This window comes from Sorex fumeus, unplaced genomic scaffold, assembly GCF_029834395.1.
Source record: "Sorex fumeus unplaced genomic scaffold, SorFum_2.1 ptg000153l, whole genome shotgun sequence".
In the NCBI taxonomy this organism is placed as follows: Eukaryota; Metazoa; Chordata; class Mammalia; order Eulipotyphla; family Soricidae; genus Sorex; species Sorex fumeus.
In genome coordinates, this window is record NW_026606210.1 from 1,168,985 (window position 1) to 1,189,066 (window position 20,082).

General features: G+C 68.9%; 1 protein-coding gene across 1 annotated transcript in view; it reads left to right on the top strand.

The window, feature by feature from the left end:
- Positions 1-2,398: 2,398 nt before the first annotated feature.
- CERK (ceramide kinase) overlaps positions 2,399-20,082 on the top strand; it is a 161,279-nt gene continuing 143,595 nt past the window's right edge. Inside the window, exons 1-13 of the mRNA XM_056107096.1 lie at positions 2,399-2,547; positions 7,138-7,245; positions 7,489-7,614; positions 8,252-8,377; positions 9,649-9,712; positions 10,649-10,794; positions 12,520-12,594; positions 13,496-13,648; positions 13,811-13,916; positions 14,875-14,951; positions 15,355-15,560; positions 16,426-16,643; positions 18,206-18,295. Coding sequence (XP_055963071.1) covers positions 2,418-2,547; positions 7,138-7,245; positions 7,489-7,614; positions 8,252-8,377; positions 9,649-9,712; positions 10,649-10,794; positions 12,520-12,594; positions 13,496-13,648; positions 13,811-13,916; positions 14,875-14,951; positions 15,355-15,560; positions 16,426-16,643; positions 18,206-18,278 — 1,608 coding nt within the window. The 5' untranslated portion in view covers positions 2,399-2,417 and the 3' untranslated portion in view covers positions 18,279-18,295. The remainder of the gene's footprint in view (positions 2,548-7,137; positions 7,246-7,488; positions 7,615-8,251; positions 8,378-9,648; positions 9,713-10,648; positions 10,795-12,519; positions 12,595-13,495; positions 13,649-13,810; positions 13,917-14,874; positions 14,952-15,354; positions 15,561-16,425; positions 16,644-18,205; positions 18,296-20,082) is intronic.

A 20,082-nucleotide genomic window follows, 5' to 3' on the forward strand; every position in this document is an offset into this window, starting at 1 on the left:
CCGCCCCAGCGAAGGCCACCCCAGAGGGCGGGGCAGTGGGAAGACCCCAACCTGCCGCCCGTGTGGCCGTAAGAAGGACCCGCTGGCTGCCCTGTGGGGGCCAAGGCCGGTGCCTGCGGGATTGGGGCAGTGCTCAGGGCTCACTCGGCAGTGCCTGGGGGGGGTGGCCAGGTCTGACCTCGGCCTCACCACAGCCCCAGGACAGCGTCAGACTCTGCGGGGCCAGAGCCCCCGGGGAGGGCAGGGCCCCTTGGGAGGGGCTCCCGGCAGGATGCTCGGGGCCCCAAAGAGCTTCGTTCCCTGCAGGCCGGGCTGGGCTCCCACACCTGGCGGCGGCAACTGCCCCCGAGGCCAAGACCAGTCACCCGGCCCGGCAGCGCCTCCCGTCCCCCCCCCCCCACCCCCGCGGAAAGGCCCTGCCCCCAGACCTGCGCTTCCTCTTTATGTTTGTTTTGAAGAAAGGGGAAACTCCCAAACAGTGCTCAGAGGGGCTGGCCTGTCCCAGGGACTCTCCACCGACCCTGCAGTTCCAGCCTGCAGTTCCCAGTGGCCCCAGGGGACCGTGCAGGGCAGCTGGCCCGGTGGCCTCCTGCCTGCTGTCACCTGGCGTGGCCACTGGCCCGGGAGACGGGCACAGCTGTCCCCAGGCGCCGGGCCAGGAAGTAGGGCGGGGGGGGGGGGGGGGAGTGCTCGAAGGCGCTGCGGCTGCCAGGTGGGCCCGTGGCCTCGGATCCGGTGGCCCCAGGACACTGTGGGACGGGCCCGGCAGGGCGATGGGCACAGGGTCACAGGGCACTGGGCGGCCTCAGGCCAGGACCCACATGTGGGCGGGGGGGGGGGGACAAAGCTCTGGGGCCAGGCTGCCCCTCACAGTCCTCCTTGTCCCCCCGCACGGGCTCCAGCCTCGTCCCTGCCCCCCGGACCCCCAGACACCTGGCTCCGAGAGGCCCTCACCTGTGACAGGGCCCACCCGGGCGGCCCCCATTCACTCCAAACCCGCTCACAGACTCCGCCTCCGGGGTTGGCCCAATGGCAAAGGGGCCCCCAGTTCAGCCCTCCAGCATGTGGGTGAGCAAAGCCCCCACGGCTCTGCTATCTGGGACCTCGCTCGGGACAAGGGAGAAAGAAGAGAACCAGCAGGGGTGGGCGCATGGGGGTGGGGGGCAGGGGCAGGGGCGGGGAGGGCCCGGCCCAGCACGGCCACATCTGCACCACATCTGCAGGAACCGGGGCCCACCCACCCAGCTCCAAGGCGGTTCCCGCCCCACATTCCCCAGCCCAGCGGGGGGAGGAAGGGGGGGACGGGGCCGGCACTGCCCGGAGAGCAGGTCTGGCTTGCCCCAGAGGCGGCCCCGGCCCCTGCCCACTCCGGCCCCCACGCGGGCTGGGACGCCGTGAATCACAGGCCAGAACCAGGCCAGGGCGTGCCGGGGACGGCGGCCATGGCAGCACTGTCCAGGGGGACAGCACAGGCACCCCGGGCCGGGCCCGCTGTGTCCTGGGGTCTGTCTTCACTCTGAGCCCCGCGTCACCTCTTCATTGACAAACCCGGACAGGGTTCCTGCCAGGGGCATGCGGGCTGGACACCCGGAGGTTTCCCTGTGCCCTGCCCGGCGGGGCCTGAAGGGAGCCGCCAGCCACACGCCCCTCCCCAGCACCCATCTGGCCGCTGCCCACCGGACACTGTCCGCTGCGGAGTGTGGCTGCCCAGCCCTGTCTGTGGCGAGGGTCAGCCCAGTGGTGATCACATACCTCCGTGCACACACGACTACATGCACACACACCTTCTGCACACGCACCTCCTCGTGTACACACAACACCTCGTGTACACACACCTGCTGCAATGCACCTCCTTGTGTACACATATCTACACACACCTCCTCGAGTACACACACACCTCGTGTACACACACCTCCTGTACACGCACCTCCTTGTGTATACACACACCTCCTGCACATGCACCTCCTCGTGTACACACACCTGCTGCAATGGACCTCCTCGTGTACACATATCTACACACACCTCGAGTACACACACACCTCCTGTACACACACCTCGTGCACACGCACCTCCTTGTGTACGCACACCTCCTGGTGTATACTCACTACACACACCTCCCGCGCACACACTGCGGTGCACACTCGTCTGCACACACACCCTCCGCCTCGACGGGGCTGGTCTCTGCCCAGGGCCCGGACCGCGGCCCCGCGCCAGCCCGCCCGGCGCCCCCGCCCCTCCCCGCCGCGCCCGCCCGCGCGCGCTCCCTCGCGGCCCCCCGGCGCTCCACGTCCTGCGTGCGGGGTGACGGGTGACGCACGCGCCCCGCCCGCCGCCGCCGCCGCCGCCGCCTCGCGCCCGCGGGTGCTGGGGCCGCTAACGGTCCCGCGCCGGCCCGCGCCCCCCGCGCCCGCCCGACCATGGGGGCGGCGGCGCCGCTGCGCTCGGAGCTGTGGGTGCGGCGGCAGCGCTGCGCCGTGAGCCTGGAGCCCGCGCGGGCGCAGCTGCGCTGGTGGCGGAGCCCGGGGCCCGGGGGCGCGCCCGGCGCGGGTGAGTGAGTGGACGCGGGGCGGGGACCCCCGGGACGGGCGCGGGGGGCGCTGCCCCCGGGCCCGGGCCTGCGGGGCGCCCGGCCGGCTCCTGGCGCGCCGTCCCGGGGGCCCCGCCTGGCCGGCACGGACCGTGGGGGGACGCTCCGGGCTCTGCGCTCGGGGACCGCCCCGGCAGGCCCGGGGACGGATGCGGCGGGGGTGCGGGGCCGAGCCCGGGGGAGGGGCGGTGTGCAAGTCGCCTGCCCGCGAGCTGACCCCGGCCCGGGGGAGGGACGGCGCCCTGGGTCCCGCGAAGCAGCCGGGGGTGCGGGAGGGGCGTGCGCGCGTGGGCGGGGGGCGTTCTGCGCGTTCGTTGGGGTTTGCAGGGTCCCGGGGGGCCGGAGTGTCGGGTGCTGGGGACACGCGTGGCGACACCCAGGGGTCACTCCGGGCGGTGCTCGGGGTGCCCGGAGCGAACCGGGTCGGCTGCTGTGCTGTGGGTCCGGCCCCTTCGGTGAGATTTCCGGGGGTCGCAGGCAGGCCTTGGGGTAGGGGACAGCCCTGCCCCGGGGTCCCCCGCAGCGCCAGCCTTGCCCGGGTGCCGGGAAGGGAAGGGGGCAGGCGCCCACCCCTGCGGGGACCCTCAGCCAGGCTGCGCGACAGGGGAGGGAGGGGCGGGAGGGGCCGAGGGACCCTGGGACTTGGGTCCTTCCGCGGGTGACCCCCGTGCAGCAGGCGCCTGCGGGGGTGGGGGTGGGCTTCTCCGGAGCACTATTTTCAGAGCACCCCAGCGGGTTGTCCTGGGGGAGCACTGGGTCGCCAGCGCCCAGGGAGGCGGGACGTCACCTCCCTGCGAGGGCACGGGGACAGGCGGGGCCCTGCTGGCTGTCTGCAGCCCCCAGCTGCACTCTGCGAGGAGCGAACCACAGCGTCCACTTGCTGGCCACCACTGGCCGCCGGACACAGGGAGAGACGCTCGTGCAGACGGTCTGACCCGGCTCCGTTGGGGTTGGGGGTGGGTTTTTTTGTTTGTTGGTTTTCGGCTTTTAGGGTCACGCCCGGCGCTGCCCAGGGTCACTCACTCCTGGCTCTGTGCTCAGGGGTCACCCTGGCAGAGCGTGGGGGACCCTGTGGGTGCCGGGGAGCAACCCCGGGTGGCCGCTTGTCCTATGCTCGGTCACTCTGTTGGGTTTTCTCCCTGGCATCCCCGGCAGTGTGTGGGGGGCAGGCTGCGGGGGATAGGGCCGAGGGTCAGGGCCCGGGGGACAGGGCCAGGGGTCAGGTCCCAGGGAACAGGGCCGGGAGGGCAGGGCTTGGGGGGTCAGGGCGGGGGGTCAGGACTGGGAGGACAGGGCCGGGGGACAGGGCCGGAGGGACAGGGCTGGGGGGACAGGGCTGGGGGTCAGGGCCCGGGGGACAGAGCGGGAGGGGGGATCAGAGCCGGGGGGACGGGGCAATGGGACGAAGCTGGGGGCCAAGGGCCGGGAACGGGGTCGGGGGGGGGGGGGGGGTCAGGGCCGGGGGTCAGGGCCGCTGGGCTAGCCTCGGGCGGCAGGCAGAGGGCTCGCCTGGGGCCCGGTGCGCCCACCTGCCCCTTGTCTCCCGACGTCACGCCTGCTGTGCAGGAGGGGGGGCGCGGGGCGCGTCCTCCAGACCCACCGAGGCGCCCCCGTGGACGGGACACGTGCCGGTGACCGGAAGCGGGGAGCGGGGGGCCCTGCCGGCAGGAAGTCGCAGCGCGTGGACGTGGGCAAGGCCCGAGCGCAGGCGCGGGGCGCACCCCAACCCCGGCGGGCCACGTGGCACCGGTGCGTGCGTCCGTGCGTGTGCGTGACGCCGCGTGCGTGCCCACGCGTGCCGCTGCTCTGTGCTCCTGTGCGTGCCGCGTGCGTGTCCCGCGGACGCCCGTGGCTTGGTGGCGCTCGGGCGGGCCTCGCCGCGCTGCTCCGCCTCCCGCCCCCACCCCAGCACCTCTCCGCTCTGTGCTCAGGGAAACTGAGGCTGGCCGCCGCAGCCCTCGGGAGTGTGTTTCGGCCGGAGCGACGGCGCGCGCGGCCGACCCGGGTTCGAGCCCTGAGCGCACACTGCCAGGAGCGGCTCCAAAGCCAAAGAGAAACTTTGTTTTTTTTTTTCTGGTTCGCAAAAGTAATGTGTGTTACACTGTTACACTGTTCCGCACCGAAGCACCAGAGTGTCGGATTCACTCGACCTGTTCAGGGCACGTGTCTGGCGTGTTTGGGCCCCGCGTTTGCGTGGCGCTGCGTGGCCCCTCCCCGACCCCCTGCCCGACCCCCTCCCTGACCCCTTCCCCGCGGCCACCCAGCCCCGCCTGCCCTGGGCTCCCGGCAACAAAGTGTCAAGTGCTGATGACCCTCGGGACAGGCAGAACAGTCCCCGCTCGGGCCCCCACACACGCCTCGGGTCGGACCCACACACACACACAGACACACACACACACACACACACACACATTCTCTCTCTCTGTTCCTCTCCCTCCCTCCCCTCTCTCCCTCTGTCTCTCCCTCCTTTCTCCCTCTCTCTCTCTCCCTCTCTCTCTCCTCCCTCTCTCCCTCCTTCCCTCCCTCCCTCCCTCGCTCTCCTTCCCTCCCTCCCTCCCTTTGTCTCTCTCTCCCTCTGTCTTTCTCCCTCTCCATCTCTCTCCCTCTCTCTCTCCCTCCATCCCTCCCTCTCTCCTTCTCTCTCCCTCCTCTTTCTCTCCTCTCTCTCCCCCCCCCCTCCCTCCCTCATCCAGGGGCCGGGCCAGGCTTTCTCAGGCTGAGCAGAGCAGCCGGGGGCGGCCGCCCTGTGCCAGGTCGGAATGTCGGAGGCCGCGCCAAGGTCAGCCCCACGTGTGTCTCCGTGCCTGGCTGGGCTGCTCCTCCCTTCCTGCCTGGGTCACTGTGTCAGCCTGCAGGACGACGGGCGCCGCGTGCCCGCCCCTCCCCAGCCTGCTGGCATGGTGGTGAGGTGGGCAGCGTGTCCCTCCCCCGGCCGGGCGCCCTCTGAACGGACAACCCCCTGCCACACGCACACACCGCCCGTGTTCCAGGTCCTGTCACCCTGGTCCCTGGGTGGCCCCTCCCAGACCCGCTCCCTCGGGCTGCCCCAGGCGCTGGGCAGGTGCTGGTGCCCCGGTGGGTCCACCGAGCCCGCCAGGACTGACTCCTGAGCACAGAGCCAGGAGTAAGCCGCAAGCAAGCACCGTCAGGTGTGACGATCCCCCCCCCCCCCCCACCACCACCAAAGAAACAGAAACAAAAAATTCGATTCTGACTTCTCCATGTTTCCTAGTTCTTTCCTTTGGGGGCTCAGGCGATGTTTGGACAGTTACGGGGGGCCGGGGGCTGGAGCTGGGGGTGCGAGAGCCGGGCCTCACAGATTTGGGGACCCCAGCCCCCCCAGGCCGTGCTGGGGAGGCTGAAGGCCGGGGCCCAGCCCCCTAAGCCCCATGACCCCAGTTGCCTGCTGACGCGTCTGTGCCGGCCATGCCGCGCCGCCCCACGGCTGAGCTTCTCCTAACTCTGATTCTGCCGCGCCCCGACCGTCCCCGGGCTGAGTGGCACCGGGCTGGCGGCTGGGAGGCCAGCACCGTCCCTGGGGGGTGATGCCATGCACCGGCATGGACAGCCGGGCCAGGCCTGTGCGTCAGGCAGCTGGGGGGGTGCGCCCGTGTGCCCCGGTGGGTGCCCAGGGGAGTCCCTGAGCCCAGAGCCAGCCACCTGCGCGCCCGGCACTGCCCACTCCTGCCTGCCCGGAAGGGTTTGCGCTCTGGTCGGCGTGGCTGGCAGGGCGGCCTGTGCCCAGCTTGTGGCCCTGGGCCCGTGGCTGCTCGGGTTACCCTGTACACTGTCCCTGGGGACAAGGGATGGCCGCTGCTGGGTCAGCTGGCCCCAGTGGGCAGCGGCCCTGCCTCCCGTGGCCCGTGTGAAGGCCAGCGACTGGGCCCACGGCCCCGGGGTGAGGGGACAGGGCGGGCACCGGTGCTGCAGAGGATGTTGGGGGTCCTGGGGTGCTCCTGGCAGCCTTCTCTGGGACGAGGGGTCTGGCCCTCTTGGGGTGGTAACCACAGGGTGACCCGAGAGGGTCTGAGCAGAGTCCCCTTCGGGCTGGGGGACGGGGGGACGGAGCTGTGGGAGGTGGGGAGCCGGGGGTTGGGGACAGCTGGGGCAGGGCAGCCTCATGCCCGCGCCCCGGTTCCTGCCTCTGAGGGGCGCGTCCTCTCGGGGCGGGTGACGGTTGCTAAGCGGCGTCCCTGCGGCGTGTCCTCGGCAGTGCGGGAGGAGGAGAGAGGGCCCAGGGGACCCGGGCGTCCCACGGGGACACAGGGCTGGCCCCGGCTCCATCTCCTTCCTGGGGGGGCTCCCGGCTCTCCTCCCGTCGCACAGACCTGCGGGGTCCAAACCTCTGTGCCCCGACGCGGCGTGCAGTGGAAGCCCAGCAGTGCCACCAGCGCCGGGCCCTGCCCAGGACCCCCATTCCCTGGAGGCCCGCCCTCACCAGCTCTGAGAGCACCCCCCCAAGCCCCGCCACTGCCCTATGGTCTGGGGCTTCTGTCCCCGGGGGGGCGCAGGGCTGCTGCGCGCGCCCTGACGCCCCCGTGTCCCCGCAGACGCCTGCTGCATCCCCGTGTCCGAGATCATCACCGTGGAGGAGGTGGACAGGACGCCCCACATGGGCGGGAAGTGGCAGAAAATGGAGAGGCCCTACGCCTTCACAGGTGCCTCCGCCGGCTGCGGGCGCTTGCCGTGCCCTGTGTGGGTCCCAGAGCCCTGCCCTGCCCAGGGGCAGCTGAACCTGCTTGCTGCCCTTGCTGGGCAGAAGGAAAACGCTTGGGGGGCGAGGGGGGGCTTGCAGCCACTGCAGAGCTGCTGTGCAGGGGAGCACGTGGAGGGTGCAGGGAGGCGTGTGGCGGGTGCAGGGAGCAGGGGCGAGGCAGAGCGTCCCGGGACTGTCCCCGCAGTGCACTGTGTGAAGAGGCGGCGGCGGCGGCACCACTGGAAGTGGGCGCAGGTGACCTTCAGCTGCGCGGAGGAGCCGCTGTGCCAGCTGTGGCTGCAGGCGCTGAGGGAGCAGCTGGAGAAGCTGAGTGAGCACAGCCACGCCCCCGCGGGAGCCCCCACCCCTGGGCGAGGCCGGGCAGGGCCTGGTGGCCCCCTCCCTCCCTCCCTGGATGCAGACCCCGGGGGATTGCTTTGGCAGGGGGCCAGGGGGAGGTTTGGGGCCACCCGGGTGGTGCTCAGGGCTATTCCTGGGCGCTCAGGGGGCCCGTGCAGGGGGCCGGGGCCCGACGGGCGGGGCCAGCCCCCTGCACCCTCCCGGCCTGACCTGACCCCCCACGTGCTTCAGTTTGTTTTGGGGCTGACTGCGGGGAGTCGCCCAGGCATCACAGCCGGATGCAGGCACGGACCCCCGTCCTGGGCTTGATCTCAGGCCGCGCCCCTGCTCCCTCTCCGGGGCCAGCCCTGGGCTTTTGTCCTTTCTCACGGGGGTCTCAGGGTCCGCAGCCACTCCTGGGGCTTCTGGCGTGATCGGATTAGTTCCGCGTGGGTCGGGCCCGGCACTGTGCTGGGAACTCCCCAGAGGCGTGGCCCGGCCCTGCACGGTGTCCATTGCAGGGTCAGGACCTCCCCACCCCATTCCCCGGTCAGCCAACAGGCAGCCACCCCCCCCCCCGCGGCGGTCTGCCTTGCCGTGCCGCGACCAGCCTGCCCGTGTCTTTGCAGCCTGCAGGCCCAAGCACCTGCTGGTCTTCATCAACCCGTTTGGAGGGAAGGGCCGAGGCAAGAAGGTGTACGAGAGGAAGGTGGCGCCCCTCTTCCTGCTGGCCTCCATCAGCACCGACGTGATCGGTGAGCCCGCGGGCGGCGTCTTCCCGGCGTGGGACATGACGGTGCTTGCCGGGTCTGCATTGGGGGCCACACCTGCTGGTGCTCAGGGGCTCTGTGCCCGGCCCTCACTCCCTGGGGTCCTCGAGGGACCCTGCAGTGCCGGGAATTCAACCCTGGGCGCCTCCCACGTGCCAAGCCCCTGCTCTGGTCACGGTGCCTCTCAATAGCCCCACGTGGGATTTATATTTTGGCTTTTGTACCACACCTGGCAGTGCCCAGGGATCACCCCTGCCAGCACTCGGGAGAGACTGTGGGCTTCCAGGGATTGGACCCAGCTTGGCCGCCTGCAAAGGCACATGCCCTGCCCACTGTGCTACCTCTTCGGTCCCTGCAGATGGTTTTTTAAATACAATATAAAGTGCCTGGACGAGGAGACTATGCAGAGGGCCTGTGAGCACAGGGACGAAGGCTGGACCTGGGCTCCTTGGCCTTCAAGGTGGTTCCAGCCAACGCGTGGCATCTTTCATTATTTTATTTCTGGCTTTTCGGGCCACACCCGGCAATGCTGAGGGGTCCCTCCTGGCTCTGCACTCAGGAATTACTCCTGACGGTGCTCGGGGGACCCTATGGGATGCCGGTGATCGAACCCGGATCGGCCGAGTGCCAGGCAAACGCCCTCCCCACTATGCTGTTGCTCCGGCCCCAGCACGGCACGTTTTAAAGAAACACATGGCTGCGTCCTCTTCGCTCCAGTTCCGGCCCTTTTTGGGTCAGGAGCCCGGGACAGGGACTCTGCCCAGGGCCCAGTTTCCTGAACCTTCACCCGGAACACAGTCACTGTCCTGGGCAGGCACGGACAGTGGGGTGAGTCCAGCCCCACCCCGCGGGAAGCAAAACCTGGGGCCCTGAGCTGTGGGCGCCCATGGGACGGTCCCCACATGGCACTCAGGCGAGGGCTGGGCTGTGGGCCCAGCTGACCACTGCAGCTGGACTCTTCGGCTCTCTGTTCCTTAACCGCTAAACACGTTCAGTTAAAGACAATTATTTTCCAAGTGATTGGGAAGCTTCGAGGAGCCCCAGGGACGGTCCCTCTTGCCCCGAGAGTGGCCCGTCTAGGCCCCGGCCTGCGGGGGGCTCCTTCTTCCTTTCCCGTCCGCTGATTCTCTGATGCTCGTGTGTCTGAGAGTGCGGAGGGGGTTGGGGTGGCCTGACCTGCGTGTCTCTGTGAGCGTTGCCCTTGCCCCGGGGCTTCCGGGGGCTAACCTCTGCCTCGTCCATCCCCGTCTCTGCAGTGACCGACCAGCCCAACCACGCCCGGGACACGCTGTACGAGACCAACCTGGAGAAGTACGATGGGTGAGTGGCGGGAGGGTCACACCCTCCTTGGGGAGGGGTCGCCCTCACCCAGCTCCCCACGGGTCATGTGACAGGGTGTCCCCCACCCCCCCACCAGTATTCCCACTGTCCTTGAAGAGGTGGAAATGGGGGTGTGGCCGTGCTCCAGGCAGATGGGCTGTGTCAGGCCGCAGCTCACCCAGGGTCTGGTGTGTGTGTCCTGCCCGTGGGGAGCTGTCCCCAACACCCAGCATGGGGACCGAGTGGGCACGGCCGTCCTGGGCGGGAGGAGCTGGCTCGGGGCGGAGGGCGGAGCTCGGTGACCGCTGGGGCCCATGCTGCTGGGGTGGTTGTGAGTGTGCGGCGCAGGGGTCAGTGTGGACAGTGGCCAGGGAGGGAGACCGCTGGGCTGTGGGTGCAGCTCGGGGAACCCCACCTGCCCGTCTCAAGCTGCGGGTGGGACCTGCCTGCCGAGTGCCCCCGGGGGCTGGGCCCTCCATGCTCGCTGTGCAGTTCCCGGCCCCCCAAATGGGCTCAGGAGTGATCAGAGGGCAAACGAGCCCGGGCATCCTGGGATGGACACAACCTCCAGAGAAGGGGTCCTGGGGGTGGACGGAGAGATTGTAGGGGATAGCCATCTCCCGAGTGACGGGTTCAGGGGTCCTGGTGAAAGAAGAGGTTGTAGGGGACTGTCAGTCTCTGGAGTGACGGGTTCAGGGGTCCTGGGGGTGGACGAGAGATTGTAGCGGATGAGTGGCGGGTTTGGGGGGGTGCCCGGGAACATCGGCCTTGGGGGAGCCGCCCGCAGACGCAGGACGAGGTCCGTGGGGATGCTGTGGGCTGCTGGGGCCCGGGCTGTGGCGGGGTGGGGGGTCCCCGCTGTGAGGGGCCCTGGAGGCTGCTCCCTGCAGCTGAGGCCACGGCCTGACCCTGCCCACCCCCAACCCCCTCCCGCAGGCTGGTGTGTGTCGGTGGGGACGGCATGTTCAATGAGCTCCTGCACGGCCTCATCAGCAGGACACAGCGCAGCGCGGGCGTGGACCAGGACGACCCCCGGGCGGCTCTGGTGCCCAGCCCCCTGAGGATAGGCATCATCCCAGCCGGTACGTTCCCCCACCCCCAACCTGGCCCTGTGCTCTGAGCCGAGGAGCCCTGCAGGGGCCTGTGTCCAGGGGACAGCTGCTGGCCACTGTCCCCCTGCGGGCAGCACCGTCTCTGGGAGGCTGCGGGGGCTTGGGCCGGGGCAGGGCCCGCCAGTGTGGTCAGCTGCAGTGGACCCCACGTGTCCGCTCAGAGTCCCCAAACAGAAGGGACCCACGGCATGCAGCCCCCCACCTGGGAGTTCATTCATGCAGCTGGTCGCTGAGGGTGTGGGTGGGTCACTGAACAGGCACCCTCGGATCTGGGTCTCCCGACCCGGGAAGACGGGGGTCCCACTGTGAGGGCGGGTGCTGGGCAGTGGGTTCTGGGGAGGTGAGCTGGACGGGCTGTGCTGGGCAGCAGAGTGGAGGGCCAGGGCAGGGAGGGGTCATGGCCCAAGGCCAGCTCTGAGCTGACGGCCGCCTCTTAAAAATTCTGAATTCTGGGAATTTTTATTAGAAACTCCATTTGTCTCCCACATCCGTTGCCCCAAGGGCCTGGGCACCGTGGCGAGTGGGTGAGCAGGGCCCGAGGCCAGAGCCAGGCCCCAGAAGTCCGGTCCAGCCCTGGGGTCCAGACACCCCAGCCCTCATCAGGCCTCACGGCTGTGAGGTCCTGGCAGAGCAGCGAAGGCCACAGTGGCCACCAGTGCTTCCCCCCCCAGTGGACTCTGACCTACAGAGTGACCCCCCACTCCTTCCTGCCCGCAGTGGACAATAGGCCGGGTGGGGCCTCTGCATAAGCATGGAACCTGCACGGTGGGTGGGCCTGCCCGCCCCGCCCCTTTCCTCCTGACCCCGCCCACCACGCGCCCACGCCCACATTCCCTCTAGCCATGCCCACAGGTCCAGCCACGCCCTTTACTGCTCCTGTGGCCACGCCCACAGGTCTGGCCACGCCCTTTACTGCTTCTGTGGTCACGCCCATAGGTCCAGCCACGCCCTTGCTGCTTCTTTGGCCACGCCCGTAGGTCAGCCACGCCCTTTACTGCTTCTGTGGCCACACCCCCAGTCTTACCATGCCCTTGCTGCTTCTGTGGCCACGCCCATTCGCTTAGCCATGCCCCTTACTACTTCTGTGACCACGCCCATGTGAATGGCCACATCCTTTACTGCTTCGGTGGCCACGCCCAGTCTAGCCACGCCCTTTACTTCTGTGGTCACGCCCACAATCTAGCCACGCCCTTTGCTGCCTCTGTGGCCACGCCCACCCATCTAGCCACGCCCTTTGCTGCCTCTGTGGCCACGCCCACCCACCTAGCCACGCCCTGTACCGCCTCTGTGGCCACGCCCACGCGCCTGGCCACGCCCCTTGCTGCCTCCGTGGCCACGCCCTCTGCACCCCACACCCTCCCTGCTCTCCTCCTGCTCCCACGTCTCTGGCCACTTCGTGTCCCGCAGCTGGCCCCTGTCTCCCCCAGCAGCCTCGCCTGCTAATGACACCCAGCAACGTCCCCAGCCACAGGAGACGCCACCCCTGCGATGAGTCATCTGCAGGCCAGCTGGGCGGCTGGGAGCCTCTTTGATGTGCGGGTCGCTGGGAGCAGCCCGTTCTCGGGCGGAAACGGAGGAGGCCCGCTCGGGTGGCTTCCTTCCCCCGCAGAGGCTGCGACGGCCGTGTGCTGCCAGGTTTTGTCCCCGCAGTTGGAATCCCCCCCAGGTCGTTAAGGACCCTCTTTCTCGCTTCAGGGTCGACCGACTGCGTGTGCTTTTCAACGGTGGGCACCAACGATGCGGAGACGTCGGCTCTGCACATCATCGTGGGTGGGTCCCTGCGGGCACCACGAGGGAATCTGGGTCTCCCTGTCTGCCGTGGGGGCCTTGGGCGCCGACGGCCGATGCTGTGTGTGTTGGCCGAGGCTTCCTGGCTGCCTGCTCTCCTGCCCTGCCCTTCCACGCCCACGGAGGCCCTGGGTCCTCCCAGCACCCTCTGATGCCCCATCCGGAGGCCTGGGGGGCATGTCCAGGGAGCACCGGCTGCCACTCAGCTCCATATCCGTGTGGGTCTGGCGCCGGGACCCAGGCCTGTCCCTCCCCGTGCCCCCGGGGCCGAGTCTCTGCCCTCAGGAGTGCAGATCGCGAGGGAGGGGCCTCACTTAGGGAACCCCCCCCAACACTCCTGCCCCCCACGGGCATCTGTTATCACGGAGGCCTCATGCCTAAGAACCTCCCCTCTGTGATCCCGCACAAACCTCTGAGCCTTTCTCTCGGGTCGGTGGGCTCCGCAGACTTGAGCCCAGTGCCCGCCCAGGCCCCCGCGGCAGCCCCTGGCATTACCTTGTGATGGGGGATGGGGGGCACCTCGAGCCTGCCTGTGCTTGGGCCCGAGCGATAGTGCAGAGGGTGGGGCACTTGCCTTGCACGGGCCGACGCGGGCTCGCTCGATGGCCGGCGTCCCAGGGGGTCCCCCTGAGCACCACCAGGAGCGATCCCCGAGCACCGAGCCAGGAGTAACCCCTGAGCAATCACCAGGGGTGGGGCACGAGCAGAACAAGAGAAACAAGGCGTCCTCGCGTCCCTCCTGCCGTGGCATGTGCTTAGTGTACCGCCCCCTCCTGGCGTGGCCCCTCCCACACCCCGAACCCACGGAGGCGAGAGCGACCGCAGTGCTGAGCAGGCAGTGACGGTCCTGTCTCCCCCCACCCCGCCCCGCCCCCGCCCGCAGGGGACTCGCTGTCCATGGACGTGTCCTCGGTGCACCACGAGCACCGGCTACTGCGCTACTCCGCGTCCCTGCTGGGCTTCGGCTTCTACGGGGACGTCATCCGGGACAGCGAGAAGAAGCGCTGGATGGGCCCCGTCAGATACGAGTTCTCAGGTGACGCGCCTCCTCCCCGCGCAGTGGTGGCGGTGGTGGGGAGGGGGGTCCGCGTGCATCGTGGGAACCTGCGTCTGGGGGCACCCTGGGGTGCGGCCAGGTCGGCCCCCCGCTGGGTGTCGGGGTGTGGGAGCAGCCGGTGACGCGTGTCCGCGTCCGCAGGGTTCAAGACCTTCTTCACGCACCACTGCTACGAAGGCACTGTGTCGTTCCTGCCGGCACAGCACACGGTGGGGTCTCCGCGGGACGGGAAGCCCTGCCGGGCCGGGTGAGCCCCTCCCCCCAGCACCCTCTGCGGGGTCTCCCACCACCCCCGTGGCCACAGCGGCAGCTCAGGAGCAGAGGAGTGTGGGTGCGTTCTGGGTGAGCCATGAGTGGTGGTGTCCACCTATTACACTTGGGTGCACTGCGGCCACGTGGCCAGCTCCAGCTGTGGGGGACGGGGGACCCCCCAGCCAGCACTGACCGAGCACGGCCACCAGCCCCACGCACCCAGCCGCCTGCCCCGTGTCCGTCTCTCCAGGGCCTTTCTGCCCACGCAAACAGCTTTGCTTCTCCCGTGCTCGGCGTGGCCCGCACCGTCCACGCAGGACTCGCTGGGCGGGCTTGGAACCCCGCAGCCTCCAGCTAGAGGCTTCCCTGGGGGGCCTGCGGGCATGTCTACCCCTTCCCTAGGGCTCCCCAGGGCCGGAGCGGTTCAGCGTGCCCTTTGCCCTTCACACCGATCGCAAACATAAACGGTGGAAGGCGCCTTGTGCTGTGGCCCGGGTCTCGTGCTGAGAGTTCACGTCAGTGCACCACAGTGGGGTCTGGAGGAACTCGGAGACCGGACATGTGTGACTGGGCGGCAGTGACGTGCATGCGCTGTGCATGTGCGTGCATGTGTGTGTGTGTGTGTGTGTGTGTGTGTGGCAGGAGCAGCAGTGCGTGTGCGTGTGCGAGAGGCAGTGCGTGGATCCGGACATGGGTGCAGTAGCACAGTGCATGCATGCGTGCTCAGGGCGTTGCGTGCACGCGCGCGCGTGTGTGTGTGTGTGTATCGGCGAGGGTTGGTGCATGCATTGTGTACCACAGGGCCAGTGTGTGTGAGGCAGGGACTGTGCGTGTGCAGTAGGGCCGATGCATGTGTGTGTGTGTGTGTGTGTGTGCACATGCGTGTCAGGGCCGGTGCCCGTGTGCGCTGTGCGTGGGTCCGGGCGGCTGGAACGCGTGTGTTTGCCTCGCAGGTGCTTCATTTGCCGGCAGAGCAAGCAGCAGCTGGAGGAGGAGCAGAAGAAGGCGCTCTACGGGCTGGAGAACGCGGGTGAGCCGGGCACCATCCCCTGCTGGGGTCCAGAGTGCAGCCCCTCCGGCCCCTCCCAGGCCCGCCGTGCCCGGGGGCTGCCTGTGCTCCTGGCCGGGAGCAGCCCGTGGGAGGGGGCCCGAATCCTGCTGTGCGCCCCCGCCCCCTTTGCTTCTGGAGTGGGGGTCAGCGGGGTCCTCTGTGTGTGTGTGTTGGGGGGGATATCGTGTCCACCTGCCCCTGCCCAGTGCAAGCAGCATGAGGACATTCACTCAGCGGCTGGGCACACGGCCTCCATGGGTCTGGGCCCCACAGGGTCCTGGCCGCTGCCCCCCACTGCCCGTGGTGGACTGGGAAAAGCAGCGATCCCCCCACCCCCAGGGATGCCCAGGGCCCCAGGCCCAAGGCTCTGTCTCCCCCCCAGAGGACCTGGAGGAGTGGAAGGTCATCTGCGGCAAGTTCCTGGCCATCAACGCCACCAACATGTCCTGTGCATGTCCCCGGAGCTCCCAGGGCCTGTCCCCGTCGGCCCACCTGGGGGACGGCTCGTCAGACCTCATCCTCATCCGCAAGTGCTCCCGGCTGGACTTCCTCCGCTTCCTCATCAGGCTCACCAACCACTCGGACCAGGTGAGCGGGCGGGCACGGCCCGGGGGGCGGCCGCGACCAGCCCCCCGTGCTGCTCGGCTGGGCCTCGGGGCACCTCCCGGCTCTCTGCCCCACAGCCCACCCAACCCTGCTCCTGCTCCCGGCACCATCCAGGGCTTTGACTCCGATTTTGCTCAAAAAAAGAATTTTTTTTTCTTTTTGGGTCACACTCGGTGATGCTCAGGGGTTCCTCCTGGCTCTGCGCTCAGGAATGACTCCTGGCGGTGCTCAGGGGACCACATGGGATGCTGGGATCGAACTCGGGTCGGCCACGTGCAAGGCCAACGCACTCCCCGCTGTGCTGTCGCTCCAGCCCCCTCTGTTAAGTCTTTACAACGCCTCCCGCCTGCCCGCCGAGGCACTCAGAGGCACCCGAACCAGCACAGAACAAAGGACAGAGTCACCCATCACCAGCCATTGCACAGCCTTGGAGCCGTGTGGGCTGTGGGCGGTGGGATCCCCCGTCCCTGGGTGCCCCTGAGCCGCAGAGGGCAGACGTGCACTCAGGAGGAAGACTCTAGGGTCCCTGGGGGCTGGGGGCGTCCTGTCCTGTCCCACTGCCCCTCGTAGGGTGGGAGGGCTCCTGCGGTCAGGGGCCCCGAGGCCACCCCAGCTGCGCTCCCGTGCTCAGACCCAGAGTGGGCGCTCGGGGGTCAGGGCGCCAGTCCGGCGGGGTGGGTGCTTGCTGTGCTGAAGCTGGCCGGGTCCAGTTCCCAGCACCCCTAGGTGGTCCCCCAATCCCGCCAGGAGTGACCCCTGAGCACAGAGCGGGGCGCATCGGCCGAGGGCCCTCGCAGGGTCCCCCGTCCCCGAGCCACACCGTCAGCGCCCCTCCCCCCGCCCGCAGTTTGACTTCACGTTCGTGGAAGTTCACCGCGTGAAGCGCTTCCAGTTCACGGCGAAGCCCCCGGAGGAGGAGGCGGCGGCGGCGGAGCCGGACGCGGGGGCCCAGAGGAAGGGCCTGGGGCACATCTGCAGTGAGCAGCCCCCCGAATGCTGCGCGCAGCCCCCCAGCTCCTGGAACTGTGACGGGGAGGTGCTGAGCAGCCCCCAGCTGGAGGTCAGGTGAGCGGCCCCCCGGGTGGCCGGGGTCAGGCCGCACGTGAGTGTCGGCGGGTCCCGGGTTCGTGTCTGGAAGAGGGGCCAGAGGTAAAGGGGAGCGGGTGGTGGTGGGCTGGTGTGTGGTCAGGACCCCCCGCTCTCCCCTCTGGATCACAGGTGGCCGGCATGACCCCCCCACCCCCGCGGCCCCCCGGGGCAGCCCAGACCAGTTGGGGCCCATTGTCTGGGGTTAGAACCCTGCCCGCTAATTACGCGGGTTACATAAGCGGATGAAACGTGAGCATGGAGCCCCTTTCCCGTGGGAAAAGGCTGTAAACGCTTCCATAAGCCGCTGTGAAGGTGGCCGGGTCAGGGCCCCCCCCCCCCCACAGGGAGCCACCTTCTAGAAGATTCTGCAGAGGTCAGCTTTGGGGGTGGCTGGCGAGTCCCCGTGGGCCCCCTGGTCCCTGTCACGGGCCCATGGCCACAGCTCTGACGCGCAGCGCGATGCCCGGGGGCCGAGGGGGTGTGAGGGAGCCGTGGGCTCGGAGGGGGCCCGGCCAGCCTCTCCACAGCTGCAGGCCCCTGGCTTTGCGCGGAGGCGGGTGGGCGGGCGGGCGGGTGCTTCCGGCACCTCCTCACTCCCCCGGGGGGCTCAGCAGGGGCTGCACAGTCTGGCGCCCGTTTCCACACGCTGCCCACGCCCCCCAGTAGGCAGCAGACGTGGCCCCACACACACGGGCCCCCTCGCACACGGACCCACACACACACCAGCCCACATGCACACAATCCTACATGTGCACGGGTCTACACGCACACAGGACCAACACACACGGGCCCACGCATACCTGGGTCCTGCAAGCACGGCTTATGCACAGGGGCCCACGTGCACATGATTTTACATGCATGTGGGACCACATATACACGGGTCCACACAGGCTCACACACAGGCTCACACACACACACACACACGAGCCCACACACACGGGTCCACATGCACAGAGGCCCACACGCACCCGGGCTCACACGCGGGCCCAAAAGCACACAGCCCCACGCACACGGGTCCAAACACACATGGACCCACACGCACACAGTTCATGCACACGGGCCCTACACTACGTGGGCCCACACCTACACAGGTCCTGCATGCACGGGTGTATGTGCACATGGTCCTACACACACACATGCGTCCACATGCACATGGGCCCATTCACACGTGGGCTCACACGCACACGGGTTCAAGCCAGCAACAGGCCTGAGTGGGGCCGTGTGTGTGTGTGCACGGGCATGTGTGTATGTGTGTGTGTGTACGTATGTGTGCATGTGTTTGTGTGTGAACGTGCGCGTGTGTATTTGTGTGTATGTGTGTGCATGTGTGTGTGTGCGTGCATGTATGTGTGAGTTTGTGTGCACGTGCGTACATGTGTATGTGTATGCATGCATGTGTATGTGTGCATACGTGTTTGTGTGTGTGCGTGTGTATGTGTGTGCGTGCATGTGTGTGTGTGCAAACGTGTTTGTGTGTGTGCGTGTGTGTATGTGTGCGGGCAGGGCTCTGTGGCTCACACATGCCCTGGTCCCTGCAGGGTCCACTGCCAGCTGGTTCGACTCTTCGCCCGCGGGATCGAGGAGAGCGGGAGGCCGGGCCCCTGTGGCTGAGCCGGGCCTCGGGACACGTCCAGCCCGTCTGTGCCGACGGACATTTCCACGTAGAAATTTATTTCTGATAGTGTGACCCTGACCGTGGGAGCCCCTGGAGCCCGCGGTTTCCAGCGGCCGCCCCTGACACGCGTGTGTCGGCTCCGCTGCGTCCTGCGCCTTCGGCCCTTGCCTTCCCGACCACTGGGCCGTCCGTCGGCCCTCGGTCAGCTGCAGCAGCTGGTGCCCAGCGGGCCCCGCTAGGAAGCCCCCCGCCGCTGCTCGGGAGGCCCAGGCAATCCCAGGGGCGCCCCAAGGGGCGGGACGTGGACACTCCAGGGTGGGGTTCCTCGGCTGCGCCCGGGGCCGCCTCTCGGACCAGCTACTCTTCGCCTGCTTCTTGGGTCTCGTCCTGGGCACCAGAACCGCAGAACTGGGTCTTCCTATTGGTGACTCCCCGCCCCCGCCCCGCCTGTCCCTGCCGTCCTGGGCTGCCTGCGAGTGAGGCTGGCTGGGCCACTCGGGTGGGCCATGGCTTCCGCAGGGTCTGCCCAGCTCGGGGGCCCGTTTGTGTTCTTGGCATCATTCCAAGCCTGGCGGGGGCCAGGACTGAGAGGGCAGCTGGGCACTCAGTGTCCAGGGCCCAGAGCCGCTGACCCCAGGGCCAGTCCCTGGTCCTTTCATGTTCCTGGCTGGGGGGCGGGGCACGGGTCTCCCTGCCTTGTGCCCAGAAGCTGGGCATGGAACCCGGCACCTGCCCTTGGCCGACTGGGGCCAAGGGGGAGCTGAAGGCGGCCTCTAGGGGTGTCGGGGTGTGGGTGCAGCTTGTGTGGGGTGGGGGAGGGGGCTCCGCGGCCGGACCAGGAAGGGCGGCCGGCTGAGTCTAGTCTTGCTGGCTTCAAGATTAGAGAAGAGCCGAGTCAGGTTTGTCTGAAACGTCAGGAATCAAGGACCTGAGCAGAATCTGGCCAGGACTTGGGATGACTTCCTGCCTCCAAGGCTGCGTGATGGGGAGACGCTTCCGGGGGGGTGGGGTGAGCTGAGGAGCGGGGGCCTCCCACTCCCCCGGGGTCCTGGGGTGAGCAGTTTCTTCCCGAGCCCTCGGCCCCCAGTGTCCCAGGACCCCCGAGTCCCTGAGCCGGAGGGAGCGAGCCCTCCCTGCACCTCACCTGGGGTGCCAAGCCTGCTCCCGCGGCCCCAGGAGCCGGCCCTGGGTTGGGGGCGGGGTCCCATCCAGCCGTGCTCCCGGCTGACTTCAGGGTCTGTGCTCAGGGGACCATGTCGAGTCCCGGGGACCAAACCCAGGCCGGCCATGTGCACGGCAGACGCCCTCCCCACGCCCGGCGGTGCCAGGCCTGCCCCTTCTGTAGTGGGTGCCCTCCCTACGCCCCCCCTGCAGATCTCCTGTGTTCAGAGTCCGGCACGGACAGGGGGGTTGGACCTGCAGCTGGGGTTGACGTGGCCTCTGGGGTGTCGGTGGGGGGGTGGACGTAAGGCCAGGAGGTTCCTGTGGCCAGAGCATGGGTGTGGGGGCCGGGTCCCTGTGCCCTCCAAGTGGACCCACTGTGACCCCGTCTCCCCACAGACCAGGGAACCGGGCAGGCCTGACTCCTGGGGTGCACGTGGGTGGGGCTGCAGGAGCTGGGACCAGTGGGCACCTAGTTGGGGGGACTCAGGCGCCCACGCGGACGCCCTGCTGGCCCTGGGTGAGGCGCCCTCGGGTGCTGGTCCCGGGAGTCGTGGGTGCAGCCGCTTCTCCCCTCCCCCCACCCATCTGATGGCCGAGGGCCAGCCCCACCACCCCTGCCCATACCCCGCCCACAGC